This window comes from Osmia lignaria, chromosome 5 (assembly GCF_051020975.1).
Source record: "Osmia lignaria lignaria isolate PbOS001 chromosome 5, iyOsmLign1, whole genome shotgun sequence".
NCBI lineage: Eukaryota > Metazoa > Arthropoda > Insecta > Hymenoptera > Megachilidae > Osmia > Osmia lignaria.
In genome coordinates this window covers 3,487,043-3,503,256 of record NC_135036.1, presented here as the reverse complement: position 1 = coordinate 3,503,256, position 16,214 = coordinate 3,487,043, and the positions used below count along the sequence as shown (strand labels likewise).

Here is a 16,214-nt window from a genome sequence, read left to right as displayed (position 1 = left end):
ACGAAACGGTAGCGAGGCGACATGTAAACACCTGGCACAAAGGGGAAGACTGTTGCGTTATTATAGAACGGTTTAGATTCTCAATAGAGCCTATTATTAGATAACTGAATTGATTTATGGTGCTCTATTTCGGGAATCCATAAACGACTAGAAATCCGTAAAGATGTGTTGAAAGTCTTAACCGTTTTAAACTAAGTTTACATATTTCAAATTTGAAACGTTCGGTTTTCTCCCGAACAACTTGCCTTCGCAGCACAGTTCGAGTGACGTAATCAAGCTAACGCTTGATTCAGACTACGATTCCAAATCGGCAGCCTATGGGGGCTTATCCCACATTTAAATTGAATGAATTGCGTTTAAATTGTAATAATATATTTGAAATTGTTAATATAATGATATACACGTCCTTTGGGTTTAAAGGCTTTTGGAAGAAGCTTCTGTTTGTGTAATGTCTAACTGAAGGATCTTAAGCCCCTCCTCCTGTTTTGTAGATATCTTGCTAACATCTCTCACTTGTTTTCTAGTTAATGTTGGATGGGGTGTCCTTGCTAGATCAAGGAGAGATTTTGGAGTTCCAGTGATGGCTCCTGATTGAACGTTCTCAAAAGTTTTGTCTCCAAACTCTTTTTTCCAGACAATGGCACAACCTGCAAGATATTTGAAGTTAGTGGCGTTCAAAGTTGGATCATTAGGTTTTAAGATTCTATAGTAAGGCCAGAGGTGTTTCAATTCATCTTTAAGTCGGTCTACTGCAGGCATAAAAGCTGCGACGTCCGCATGAAATCGCCGTGCCTTCAATCCACTCACTTTTACCCTCCCTTACTACCCTCTTCTTCATCTTCTCCAATGTAAAATCACCCTGTCCCGGCATCACAAAGTCTCTTAACTCCTGGATCGAATCCTCCCACTCCACGATCACTCCCTTCCTCACCAGTTTCCGTTCGGGAAGAAAAGCGTTATTCGCGGCGCCATCTTCTTCTGCGAACTTCAATATGGCGTTTGCGGCAGCCATCTCGCTGCAAGTAATTTCAGCTTTGTTATATCCGATCGTTTGAAAACCTTTAAGGAAACGGGAGAACTTCCCCAGCAACTTGTAAATCTTAACCGCATTACTTTTTTTCATCCTGCTTGAGCACTCCTTCAAAACTATCGTGACTACATACTCTTTGCTTTTCAGTTTTTCACTATAGAAATTCTTCTTCTCACTTCTAAATTTTCCTCTATTTTGTTTTCCAGGCGTGTCCTTCCGCCTTTTATTCGCCTCTTCTTCATCTTCTTTATAGCCCCCAACGCTGCTTTCCTGCGTAGTCTCAGAAAGACTGGGCGCTTCTTTATCACCTTCAATACCACCTAAATTCTTTTCGTTAGTAGGTGACAAAACTTCCACCTCCTTCTTGTCGCGCTTGTTACCTTCCAAATTAAATTCCGCCAATTCTTCCGCTCCACGTTTTCGATACTTCTTCAGCTCTTCGAACCTCGACTTCTTCTCCTCGCCACAGAGCAAAGCATGTGACGCCGTACTTTCCGTCATTTCCGTTTCTTCCACAGCAGTGCTACCACCTTCGATAGGCTTCCCGCTGCTAGGGACTTCAGCTTCTTGAGCCGTTGCTTCTCCACTAGCTCCCTCTTCACTGGTTATATCACTCCTACCAACCTCCTCTACCTTTTCCACGATCAATCGGGCCTTTTCTCTGCTTCTCTTCACTTGTCTCCTTTGCCGGAAACTGCATAGCTTTTCTTCTATTAACGTTGCTCTCACTCTCACTCTTGCTTTTATTTTTCATCTTCGATTTCCCATCACTCTTCCTCAATTTTAGTCTTCTTTTAACTCCTTCTCCACCTTGCGACACGGGACTGTCGCAGGGCAGAGCCACACCCTCAACCTCCTCTATTTCCCAACTTTTGCAAACTTTTCCATTGAAAAACCCCTGGAAAACTCGCGCTCACTAAAAACCCCCCAGGAAATTCACTTTCCACGTAACACCACCCCCGGAAAAAATTTTATCCCCAAATTCTGCCCAAACTCTCATCACACCCTAAACTCACGTCCCTAGACTCCGCAACATTAAAGAATGCCTCGCCCGTCTTGCGCAGATTTGAAAAGGCAACATGCTCAGATTGTGGTATGAATGAGCCATTTTCCAGGTACCTATCCGCAGCAAGTTTGGGGTAATAGGTCCTATCATACACCTTCGCAACTCCTATAGCATTTATGCTACGAGATATTTGGTCTGGAAATACGACATGACTTTTACAAAGTTGCATAAAGTCTGCAGAATTGTGCAGCTCCTGAAAATCGCCATGACGGTCAATTACCATCGATACAGCACGTTGACAATGTTGGATCTTAGATTCAATTAACGCTAATGATACGCGGTAAAACTGAATCACGTTTCCTCTCGCTGGTATATTGCGGAGGTCTAGCATTGCGAGAAAGATTGATATCGATCCGAACCCTATACTACGTGTGGTGATACAAAGAGTTATAGCTTTTAGAGTATGTATGGATTCTAGTCTTTCCGCAGCGGATTGTTCGTTTTTAACCCCTGGAAGAAGTTTCTCACGAAGTGCTTTTGACAATTCGGCGTCTATGAGAGCGCCCCTATCCTTACGCAACTCGTCGACTCGCTTTCGTTGGAATGTACGGCGGGCCGGCGAAAGTCGGTGTCTCGCAGTTGGCGGGTGATCGCCAATATCGCGGGCCAAGAAAGGCCTCGCCTCTGCACTCGTCGGTACATTAACTGCGTCTACTACTGCTTTGGAATGTTTTTGAAAACGCTTTGACATCTTAAGATCGTTTTCTGAGCTGCAATCAGTTCAGACTCCGCTCGCTCATTAAGCTTGGTTGCGAACCAGACACGTGTGAGAACCGCTGCGAACCGGCAATTGAGCGCTCCAGGTCCGTCGTGGAACCTTTGCCGCCTTGCCGACAAAAGAATCTACGCTACTGAAAACCTATGCGATAATCGTATCATAGATTCGTGTCGGACTACGATCAGAATCGAAGTGAGCTCGCTCTGCTCGGCGCGCTCGTATTTATACCTGGAGATTGCTGACGTAACAGTTTTTTCTACATGTACTTTTAATACCGGAAGTGTTTGGACTTTGACCTGTGTGTATGTACGTGACTCCGCGCGTATCGCTATCTCTCTCTACGCGTAGTTGCTATCTCTTTCTATTCTGTGCGCTGTTGCTATCTCTTTCTACGCTCTGTTGCTATCTCTATCTGTTACGCGTGCTCTATGTCGATCTTTTATCGACGCGGTAGTGTTATCGACACGACAATTTTCGATCTATATTTCGGAGTAAGTTTTTGTTAAATATTAATAAATACAAGATTCTTTTTAGCTATTGAATATGAATATAATTATTAGCATAAATCAGAGTAATACAAAAATAAATAAATGAACTGTTACAAAATTTAATTATATAAAAACGAAAAAATAAATAAATGTTTTCATAAATAATAAAATTTTTTTTTATTCATTCCTTTTGCTGTCATTCCTCTTCTTGTGGGATGTTACACTAATCTCTATCTCTCTCGAGCGAACTTGAGTTTTTGTGCGTTGATATACTATTACTATGGTTGAGCGCCGATAATTTCAACGAAGATTACAAATGTTATTGAAAACTATTATTATATAATAATGTACATCCTTGTACATCCTCACATAGAGGTGACTCTCATAACCCGAAGGCTTGATGAGGGTGCACAAGGTCGAGGAGGAATGAAAAAGGTTGGCGGAAAAGAAAAACATCCCCCTCACGCCCCTTACATGAGACATTCTCGTAACCCAAAGGGCTTGATAAGGGACGCAAGGCTGATAAATTTTCATTTTCCGCCGGGGCGTAACACTGCCGTTACTTATGAAATAACCAACCAACTATAAGTTTCCAATTATAAAATAAACCGCGAATCATGAAAACAAAGGCTTGCGTGACTGGTTTCATTTGCATTTCAAAAGCACCATAATCTTGGAAGCCTTCAATTTTTTGTTTTTTTTGAATGAAAATCAAAAAACTTTATCGTCATTTCGTCGAACAGTAACGCGCAATTTTATTGAGAACCATCCACCCACGATACCTTTTTATGTAACTACGTAAAAATGGTCGGACAAGTGCTCGACCACATTTCAATGTTTCGAAACCATCTATACTCATTGTCATAGCACATGGTAAACGAAAAACGAAATCGTCACAAAGTTTTCTAAATAAACTCGGTGACAAATAATGCATTGATACTATTGATAGACAAATGTGTTGCTCGTCCGCAGGAAATACAGGATGTGGATACAGTTGCATTAACATGAACGTCTTTACTTCGTTCGAAACTTTGTCTTTTATGTTTCGAACGAAATCTGATTCCGTCATTTCGTACGACTCTATTTTACGTTTTAATACTAACATCTGTTTATTTTTTCTAGCTAGCAGTTTACGCAATTTCTGCGTTGCTAATTTCAGCTGATCAATTTCTTTCTGCCTTGTTTTAGAAGCATTCTTGATACGCTTTCTTTCGGCACTGTTCGATTGCATGGCCGATATTTTCACAAAATGTGCATTATCAGCAATTTATGCTCAGGAAAGTGGACGGTGGCTCGAAAAAGTTTGAGAACCTATGTATTATAGCATAGCTACCACATATAGAACAACGTGGTGGGTTTATAGAATTTTGTTGAGCAGAAGTAAAATGTATTGGATTTTCAAAGTTACTTGGTTTCTCTTCGATATACCCACTTTTGTACCATGCATATGAAAACATATTGTGATATTTTGGTGCCGATAGCTGATTATGTACTAACGAATGAAGTTTAATAATATTATTTCGAAGATGCAAGTTGATGTCATAATTTTTTAATATTACGTGGTCGGAAAATTTTCTGACAAAGTTCTTCCATGTGCGGAAGCCATATACATCTAATGGTTGTATCAATCCTGTGGTTTTTTTTGGTATTATTTAAATTTCCAAATCTTTATTTGGCGGCACATTTTTTTTTAATGTTTCCGCACAATGATCAGTAAATGAGTCTATTAATAAAACACTTTTTTGTCCTGTATTGGGTAGATAACACATCGGTCAAAAAGTCACGGGACTTACAACGAGGAAAACTTTTTTTTTTTCAAAATTCGACTTTATTCATCAACATAGTCTCCTTCAAGAGTGATACATTCATTCCAACGCTTCTCTAACATTTCGATGCCTTTCTTATAGAACGATTTGTCGAGGCCTTCAAAAAACGCTTCAGTCTCCGATATGACTTCATCATTTGTCCCAAATCTCTTTCCCTGGAGCATCCTTTTGAGATTTGCGAACAGGTAATAGTCGCTGGGAGCCAGATCTGGCAAATACGGCGGGTGGGGAAGCAATTGAAAGCCCAATTCGTGCAGTTTTGTCATCGTAACCATCGACTTGTGATACGGTGCGTTGTCTTGGTAAAAGAGCACTTTCTTCTTCGCCATATGGGGTCGCTTCTTTTTGATTTCATCCTTCAATCGGTCCAATAACGCTGTGTAATATTCACTATTGATGGTTCTTCCTTTTTCAAGGTAGTCAATGAATATTATGCCATATGCATCCCAAAATACGGAGGCCATAACCTTTCCGGCCGATTGTTGCGTCTTTGGCCGCTTTGGACGGCTTTCACCCGCTGCTCTCCACTCAGCTGACTGCCGATTTGATTCTGGAGTATAGTGGTGGATCCATGTTTCATCCATTGTCACATACCGACGCAAAAAATCCTGTTTATTCCGCTTAAACAGCTCCAAGCAGCGCTTTGAATCATCAGCACGTTGTTGTTTTTGCTCCACAGTGAGCAAACGCGGCACCCATTTGGAAAACAGTTTTCTGATTCCCAAATTTTCGTGCAAAATACTGTATGCACTGCCTTTTGATATCTTTAGGGTGTCAGCTATCTCCTGCAACTTCACTTTACGGTTATCCAAAACAATTTTGAGGACTTTTTTGATATTTTCTGGTGTGGTAACCTGTTTCGGACATCCCGAGCGAGTAGCATCATCGGTGTCAGTACGACCACGTTTAAACTCAGCAAACCACCGACAAATGCTTGATTTCGACGGAGCAGATTCTCTATAACACTTTTCAAGCCATTGCTGAGCTTGAACGGTATTTTTTCCCACACACAGTGGGATAATTAAACAGTGTTTAATCAACACACGAAAATCGGTTTTCTTCATTGTCTTGAAAATAACAAAAGTAGCGTCACTAAAAGCGCTACAACTCAATGAATAATGGTCGAAATCCCATGAAATTTTGCCACGTATCTTTTGAAAGTTGGTATTGATGAACTATGGGATGGATTTTTTTTTAAGGCGCTATCTGTGGATTAGTCCCGCAACTTTTTGACCGATGTGATATACATTCATTAAACATTCATTGAATAATTCTTTTATTAATTTTCCCGAAGTTGATGCAACCAAATAAACATTCCACGGTTTAAACATTGACTCTACTACCTTTGGCCCGAAATTGCCTCCTTGTTCCTTTAGAACAAGAAAGAGAGGAGAAAGTAATTTACCCGGCGCTGAAACTGTACGAAGTATTGTGTAACTATGGGTCGTAGCGGACAGATTAGACAACAGTTTCTACAGTTTTTGATCCTTGCATTGCTAAAGTACGACCAGAATGCAACTCTAAATTAAATCCATTTTCGTCAGCATTGAATACATTATCTGCCTCAGTATTTTTAATGTAAGATTTTACGCGATTAACAAAAGAGGAGGCAATTTCGTCCAATTTAGCAGAATCAGTTTCGTATGAACGGGTAATAAATTTATTTATTTTTCTAGAACCTTTTTGAAACACCATAACCAATGTCGAAATGCTTTAAATTCTTCTAGTTTAATTACTTCATTTGCTTCTAAAGTCCATATTCGGATATCTAAATTGTGGATAATAGCATGACTTTCTGTTAAAGTTGTCTTTATGTTTTTACTTTATGGTTTACTTGTAATGAACACTTTAATTGAACCGAAAGCGTTTCTATTATGATTAATATAAAAATGGATTTAAACGGATTACAACTTTTATCAACGAACAGAACAATAGAATGAAGCGTGAAACGTAAAAAGTAATGGGCCGGATGCCAGACCATAGCGCCGTCACGCGCATACTTATAGTACTAACGCATTTGACATTAACGTACCTTTTTCAAATTTTATTTTATCTAACACTTTCACTTTTCTCAACAAATTTATTGAAAACGTATTCTGAAATCTCTAATAATTTTTCTCTTCGAGTTCCCCCTTTATTCAGTGCTTTTTCCCATCTAATATAAAAACGTAAAAAGATTCTCATTTTATTCTCGAATGTTATTGTAAAAAATTCTGTTACAAAAACAAAATATTTTTAATAATTAATCATACTTTACCTGTACAATTGCTAATGTATGATCGATTTCCATTACAAACGACATATTTTCAGTCGCTCTAACTAGCAGATCTCTTAATATATCGTGAAGTTTTTCTTCACAGTTATTAATTGGTGTTTGATTGTCATTCGTTACGCTGGATGTAATCATAAGCAAACGAATTACATTTACCGGATTTATGGCAACCATTTTACTAGATGAAATGTTCTCTTAAAAGAAAATTTCAAATCACTAAAATATTTATAGCTATTATTAATTATTATTTCGGGATTATTCCTTATTAGCCGGCTATTTGCCGACACTCGGCCCCAAAGGATTAACATTAAAATTTCCCTGTCGCAATTTTCAGAACCACTTTCTGCATGTTGATTCGTCAGCAGCATTAGATACACACCACAAATTTTTTGACACGTTTGCGACGCGGTTTTACCGATTGCAAAAGAAATTCTTTTGTAATAAAATCTGAAATCTCACCTTTTCAATGGTATATATAATATTTGTCTGCGTCGAACAGTTACCTTAGAACAATGATATTACGTCGCCAAGCGGTGAAAGTGGACGAATATACATATATTCATCTTGTTAGTGTTGAATATTTCAGCGGTTGTCTGGAGAGAAGACGATGAGTATATCACACGCGTGTGACACGTCCGGTCGTGTTCGTAATTTTTATCAGACAGAATCCATCAAGCTCACGGTTGTTCGGAAAATGTTTGTTGCATTAGTCTGTTTGGCATGTAGCCTGCAAGAGTAGCAAAATTAAGTGTAGTCCGTCGTCAAATATTTGGTCCAACTTGTATACGCGTCAGAATCTTGTCTGACTGGAAAATTCTTTGATTACTGAATGACCATACCTAGTCAAATTTCAATTGCCAATGTTTAAGAATATCCTTAGTGAATGCCCGCCGAGTTTCGAAAGGGGCTGGACATTTCATTAAAATCACGCGGATTCCAGAGATAGAGATGCACATTATCATCGATCAGGTCTTGAAAATAATCGCGAGTGAATGTTAAAATATTATATCAGATGAAACAAAAACATGCAATGATTTTGCTCACGATTTCTTAACCCAATTTTGAAGCGTGTCAGTACAACGTAAACTGAAATCGAACTTGAAGACAATCTATTATAGGGAAGACTCGGGAATGATTAGGATAAGGTATGTCATGCATGTGATAGGGGATGCGATGGACATTGAACCGCGATACAATAATGAAGGAATCGTATAAGTATTGGCTAGAACATTCCACCCAAGGAATATACGATTCAGCATCTGTGCATAATATCACTTCAATTGACGTATTCTTGATTAAACTGACCGAACGGTATCACGGAGGAATAGTAAACCATCCACGCCTGAGGAATTTTGAATTGCTCACCAAGCCCAGAGGAAATTTTAACAACACGAACCAGGGGAAAATTCTATGTAAGGAGGACAAGCCAATCGAAGACCACACCTAAGAGACAATATATTACGAGCTTGAAATCAAGCTAACTAGCAGTCATCTATACAAAATGCCGGACCACGACCCACGATCCTAGTAAGAGCTTGGACGGGAATCATAAAGCATGGTTGAATTAACGGAAAACGAGTGGCGAGTGTTCAGATACAAGAACTGCACTTTTCTTTAGTGAAAGTTCATGGAACCTCCTCCAAGGAAGAAAAGGGGAAAACGATTGACCCATCGGCACATGATATATGTAAATCACAATCCGGCAGTCCCAATCTACATCCAAGGTATTATTGGATACCGATAGTACCGTTACAGTAATAGCTGAAATATCAACAACACTTCAGTAAGTGTCCCACATTCCCAGCAACCAGTAACTATGCCATTTGTGCAACGAGTCCAAAATCAGCACGTTTAAAAAGGCAGATCCTCTCAACAATCCGATTCAAAAACACCGAATGACATGCATCTATGATCGTCGTGCCCGATTTGATACACATAGTCATCAAAATAGACGTAATACAATTTATGAGATGCAAAATCAAGCTTGGAAGAGATTTTCTGCACTTTAACATCAGCGGCCGACAAAAACAAGTAAGGATAACGTCCTGACTATCCCTCGATATACGAAGTCACCAGCTATCTTATACGCTGATTGGTTCAGAACGGACGCTTAAGTGCCATTGGCCTTGTTACGGACTTCGTTATGTCTACTACCTATTATAATTATTGATCGATGGTGGAAAGTTATGGTACAACACTGCTCTCCCTTATCGAATGACTAGCTTGAGGGAATCGTATACCTCGAACCAGTAACAATAACAATAACAATAAAAATTTGGGCACAGACAGACGCCAGTACCCATTTTACTATTTGTTGAGTGTAGTATCTAATGAACGATCGATGTATAGATCCGTGAAAAATTGGTGTCCCCAGAGCAACTGGTTCTCCTATCTCCAGTCCGTGTGTGACATAAAGAAATATGGATAGACAGACCTGGACTGCTGGAAATGAAGAGATGCCATTCGTTCAATGAATGTAACCAATATCGATGAAACATCTGGTTGAAACACCAAGTTGACGCTGAGATATAAAAGATGCACTGGTACCGGTCATACAGAAAAATGGGCTCATCAGACCGTATTTAGAGGTGCAGATGCTGAATCGAACGTTATTGGGTGATTACAAGAGGTAAGAGATAACTGATGCAATCTTTCAACGGTTTCCTAGAATAGGATGCATGTCAAGTATTGATTTGACGAACAGTTTTAGGTAGGTTCCTCTCATCCCCGATTCTCCCAAGTATATGGTGTTCCTTATCTTGGTCAATGTTATGAATTTGTTGTTACACCGTTTGGGCTAAAAGCGAATAGTTTTAATGTTGTTCACGCTTTAAGGTTGGTATTGGCCAAAATGAAATCGCTTGTCATTAACTTCCTTGATGATAAACTATGGCCGTACTGAGACGAACCACTTTTGAACCACAGGCAGTCGTAGCGTCGTCGAAATGTGCGACACGCCGACCACAGCTCAACCATTCGCGGACTACTCGCGATATGAAGTTTTCAAATAAAATAACATCGGAAAATGATCCGCGATTGGTTGACGTGTTGCACATTATGACCACGGCTCGACCACCATTTTGTCATTCGGCTGTGGTTCAAAAATGGTTCGTCTGAGCACAGCCTAAATGCATCGACATTATTGGAGGAGCATATACGACATTTCTCAAGGCTGTTTGAACTCTTATGTGCGTATAATTTAATCATCAGACTAGAAAAATATGAATTTATAGCGAGAGAAGTAAAGTTGTTGAGTCATATTCTGTCTTTTGATGAAATAACACGAGCTCCGCAAAAGCTAGCTTACATTCGCGAATTTCAAACTCCTTATAACGTGAAACAGCTTCGAGGGTTTTTAGAATTAATTAATTTTTATAATTAATTCTTATAAAGAAAGGGCAAACTGTGGGAATGGTTATCAAAAATGGAAGAAGTATTCCAGTAGGTCAAGCAAATGTGTGAAAAAAGTGTACTTCATTTTCCAAACCCAACATGAAAATACGATTTCTTAGAAAAAAATTAAATTTACGAAAAAAAATCACAATGATCTACAGAGCGATGGATTTTGTTAATACTTTACTCACCGGTAGTCTATTAATCGGCTTTTTGTGCCTGGCGATTATCGACCGGTAGCCTTATTAATCGGGTTTTGTACCCGATGCTTGTCGACCTATTAACCCTTTAACTGTGGGTGTGGTTTATAAATCGTCCGAATGTTCCATGAGATGCTTCGAATTCCATCATTACAGGTCTTGGACATGTTGGGCACGATTGCTCTACTTCTGGTAGCCCTGGCGGGGCATGTCCCATATTCTGAACTTGTGCCCAATAACGTACGACCAGAATGAATGTTTTAATTAAATCCGCTCTGATTAGCGTTATAAACATTATTTGGATTATACATAGTAGTGCATGGTTTTACCCGGTTTACGAATTCAGTGAAGGTCAATTGTAAATGTTGCTTGTTTCGCTGTGCGGAACGATTGATGAATTTTGTAACTTTTCTTGAAACGATGTTGTGCGCTTTTTTGAAATTCATGATCCAGGTATAGCCAGCTTTAAATGTTGGAAGATCTATGACATCCTTTGCTTCTAGCGCCTATTGTTTTAAATCCGTGTCGTGCACAAATGAACCCTGATCAATGGCAGCCTGAAATTTGTCCAGTACATACTTCATGATTGATAATATTTTTTCTCTACGTGTACCACCTCTTGTCAACGATTCTTCCCATTGATACAGTTGATTAACTGACTTAACTTTCCTGAATTTATGTTGCACACTATCGAGAGTCTTGCGTGCTGTTTGGCCGCTTCTCCAAAACTCAACAACTCGAGTTTTATAACTTAAGTCTACGTTACCACTTTCACCTGGGATACACATGTCATCAAATTCATTGCTAGTAAATTCTTCGTTTTCCTGGATATTGTCATCTTGAACAAACTCACATTCTTGAGATCGCGTTATATCTTCGTATTCCAGGGTCGGTAACATAGTCGGTTGTAAATGAAACGTCATTCATGCTATCAAGTATCATAGCATGTATAATTTCTGATCGTTCGACTTCCCTATGATCAATAGGAGATGGTGGTATATTGGATATATGTAGATCTATTACCAGTAAATTAATTACGTTTACCGGATTTGTGTTCACCCCTCCCCATTAAAAAAATTCATTAAACTGTCGCGGAAGAGCCGTACCGCCGCGCTTGGTGAGGGGTATAAGCACTTCGGCGGAATTTCCTGCAGCCTGGGGGGGGGGAGTATTTCCTCATCCGTTTTACGTATCCAATTATGCAGAGCGCAACACGCCATAACTATCTTATCCACGGTGGAAATCGACTCGCGAGGATACCAAACGCACTCTCCACCGTGTGGCGGGCACGGCTCAATCTGTAATTAAATATTTTCTGCTGCCTGGAGAGATACGCGCCCTTGTAGGGTTTCAGGAGGTACGTCCTCAGAGGGAAGGCATCATCACCAACGAGGCAATGGCCCTCCGGAAGCATATCCCCTTCCAAGGCAGGGTGCAACGTGCTGCTGCCGAAAACCCTACCGTCGGACAACACTCCGTTTCGGCCGATGTCGATATATGTAAAACGAGATTCGTGGTCGGCAACCGCAAAGAGTACGACGGAGTTTGTGCCTCGATAATTATAGAACTCTGTCCCGCAGTTTGGTGGGGCTTGAATGCTGACATGTTTTCCGTCGATGGTTCCGCCATTAACAACATATCTATGTATTTATGTTGTTTATCTATTTACTCTATGTTTCACTGGATTAGCGGTTGTATTTAAAAATGGGTGGGAAGCGTTTAACAAAGTTTTTCCAAACTTGAAATTTGTAAACATATAGCGGTTGAATTCTTCCCGTTGTGCCTTTCGGTATGATAAGGTGCTTTAATTGTTTATCATGTGGCGTAGCCTCCGAAACCGTTTTAGATCACTGACCTCCCCAGGAGTCTAACAATAAAACACTTGACGATCCGACGTTAGGAAAAAACACATCTTTCAACCAAGTTTTCAGGTGGGCTGATGTTAGTTTCCTAGACGTGGAAGCCAGTATAAAAACATTTTTCGGCCTAAACATACTCGGTCCAAACTCTCCGCCGACTTCCTTAAGTACAATCAAAAAAGGAGAAAGAAGTTTGCCAGCTACGTAGGTTGAATTGTGCAACTGTAAGTTGACGATGACACAGACTGAACTTTCCACTTTTTTTTACCCTCGGTGAGCCAACGTTCTACCAGAGTGATGTTCCAGGTTGAATCCACTCTGATCGGAATTAAAGACATTTTCGGATCCGTTTGCTGTTAGGTGCGAATTCACTTCACTGATGAAAAAGTTATTAACTTCTTCAAATAAATGTTTTTTAATTGATAAAAGTATACAGGGTGCATCACGCAACTGAGACGGGTTATATCGTGAATTTGGTAAGATGCTTCAAACATAAAGGCTTTCGGCACCAAGCACAGGTAATAATAGCCACATCACCACATACGTGACATCGTGGTTCATTATTTGCAGCATAGCAGAACTCCACGGGATTTTAAAAAGGAGGTGGTCTCGATGATACATATCCACTTTTATACCATGAATATTTAATAAAGTTTTCTGATAGGATACTGTTTTATATCTTGGTATTCCGGACGGTAACGAAAAAACTCTTATCCAGTGTTTTAGTGATTAATATATTTATACAAACGAAGATGAAATTATAAGTAGATATATATATGTAATGGTTAGATACAATAACGGAAATTAGAACATATACAGGGTGTCCCGTACCGCACTTTCACCCTCTCAGGTGGTGGTAGGTGGGATGATTCTGAACAACTTTTTCCTTTGCGAAAAAGTGGTTTGAAGCTTCCTTTTTGAATTATTAAGCAAAAACACTGACCAATCCGAGCGCGTATAGCGCGCGAGCTCAGGGACGGCAGGGTCGGCTACGACAGCGGGGCTTGACGCAGGTCGCAAACAAACGGCTCGGCGCCTCGTTAGCATAGCACAATAAAAAAATTGAAGTAGTTAAACATTTTTTGTTGTTGTTGAAAAGGAATACGGAATCTAATCTCTTGTCGCCTGTTATTATGTAAAAAAGGAAATTTTAAGCATTCTAAATAAAAAATAAAAATGTTTGCAATGAAATAATGAATACAAATTTTAAAACAATTTCTAAATAAAAAATAAAAATGTTTGAAATGAAATAATGAATACAAATTTTAAAACAATTTCAATGAAACTTATTTCTGTTCCAACAGTTTGACGGTTTTTATACGAGGTTTATGACATCGGTTTACCTGAATTTGACTTTTTCGTTTCATCCCCAAAGTGGGTTTTTCCGAAGGGTCAATTAGCAATCGGCAAAGGTGTTACAGTAACTTCGACATCCGAGGGTTTACTTGGCTGGAAAAAACTCGACGTTGTCGATTTTTCGAATGGTTGGAACAATAAACATTTCCAAAGTTTGAAACGGCGGACCAGGCGATGGCACTAATTCATGGTGCCGTCGCAAACATCAGCGTAGAAACATTGCGGAAGGTGCAGCGGTCGGTTGCTTCACGCGCTGCAATTTGCATACAGCATGAACGGGGGTACATTGAACCCTTCATACTTTAAAACAATCGGCCCCTTTCGGGGCCACCCATTGTTTAAACGTAGAGGAAACATTGGTTCATCGATTAAAACAATCGGCCCCTTTCGGGGCCAGCAATTTATTGAACGTTTGTGACGTCGCAGCTAACAGCTTCCGTGTTGCGCGAAGTCGCGGCCCGAGGGAAACGGAAAGCGAAGACAGTTGAAGAAACTTTTTTGTACCACGACGTTCTTCAATAAAAAAGTTCAGCTGTACGTAAAGACAATTCAATTGAATTTAGTTATTTACGTACAATAATAATTCAAGTCAGGTTAAAGTGCGTGAAAAGTGACAGTGATGTTGTGCGGTCGTTTTAGTGAAAAAATTGACCCCGAAAAGGGCTACGTAAGTGCAATACCTAAGTGCAATAAACGAGGCGAGTTCACTAGCCCGACCATCAAATCAGCTGTTCCGCACACGTGTTTCTTCGTCGAGTGATGAAGACCGACATAATAACCCAGAATAGACCCAGGTAGGAATTATCTGCTTTCAGCATAGCAGGTACATTTACGAACGAATGGGTAAGTTTCATTGAAATTGTTTTAAAATTTGTATTCATTATTTCATTTCAAACATTTTTATTTTTTATTTAGAAATTGTTTTAAAATTTCTATTCATTATTTCATTTCAAACATTTTTATTTTTTATGTAGAAATTGTTTTAAAATTTGTATTCATTATTTCATTGCAAACATTTTTATTTTTTACTTAGAATGTTTAAAATTTCCTTTTTTACATAATAACAGGCGACAAGAGATTAGATTCCGTATTCGTTTTCAACAACAACAAAAAATGTTTAACTACTTCAATTTTTTTATTGTGCTATGCTAACGAGGCGCCGAGCCGTTTGTTTGCGACCTGCGTCAAGCCCCGCTGTCGTAGCCGACGCTGCCGTCCCTGAGCCCGCGCGCTATATGTGCTCGGATTGGTCAGTGTTTTTGCTTAATAATTCAAAAAGGAAGCTTCAAACCACTTTTTCGCAATGGAAAAAGTTGTTCAGAATCACCCCACCTGCCACCACCTGAGAGGGTGAAAATGCGTTACGGGACACCCTGTATATGATAAACAACGACTGAAGCTATCTCTTTGGTACACGGTCAGCTAATGCCACTAGCGAGCCTTTGTCTAGCGACGCAGTCCCCTGGGCCGCTTAGGTGGGGAGAGTAGAGAAGGTGATGGAGGGGAACGCCTATTCTCACATTTTCAAATCGTGGGGAAGAAAATTGATTATGAGCCAGCGATTGAAGTTTAAAATATTGTCCCTCGTATGGAGATTAATCTCGTAATGTAATAGGATGACTGTGTCCGAAAACCAGCGAACAAAATTTTTCTATACACGAAATCCGTACACGTCTAATGGTTGTAAATATTTTGTTGTCCCTGCTGGAATCGTAAATACTACTAATTCTTTATTTTCCGATGTAGCTTCCACAATACTACGACTACAATGTCCGCTCCAAGAATCTAATAGTAAAGCAGTCTTCTTGTTTGTATTAGGATAGTAAACTTCTTTTAACCAAATTTTAAAATGTTCGTTGGTCAGTTTTCCAGAAGTTGACGCGGTAGCCAAAATGTTCGTTGGTTTAAACATAGTTTGTTGTACCCTAGGTCCAAACTCTCCAGATGTTTCCTTTAACACGACGAAGAGAGGAGATTGCAGTTTTCCGCTTGCAAATATTGTAGGT

At 39.6% G+C, this 16,214-nt stretch overlaps 2 protein-coding genes across 16 annotated transcripts in view; one reads left to right on the top strand and one right to left on the bottom strand.

Annotated features, from left to right (window-relative positions):
* The window catches only part of LOC117609861 (uncharacterized), a 261,342-nt gene that overhangs the window by 141,967 nt on the left and 103,161 nt on the right, over positions 1-16,214 (top strand). The window lies entirely within an intron of this gene.
* On the bottom strand, positions 679-2,151 carry LOC117609872 (uncharacterized). 2 transcript variants are annotated; one of them, XM_034336622.2, is made up of 2 exons: positions 1,411-2,151; positions 679-1,350 (listed from the first exon to the last, which is right to left on the bottom strand). In XM_034336622.2, the coding sequence occupies exons 1-2, from the start codon at positions 1,529-1,531 to the stop codon at positions 737-739; spliced, it is 735 nt and encodes a 244-aa protein (XP_034192513.1). In that variant the 5' UTR covers positions 1,532-2,151; the 3' UTR covers positions 679-736. The 2 variants fall into 2 exon arrangements, with proteins under 2 accessions (XP_034192513.1, XP_034192514.1); XM_034336623.2 differs by having other exon boundaries at positions 889-1,016; positions 1,114-2,151.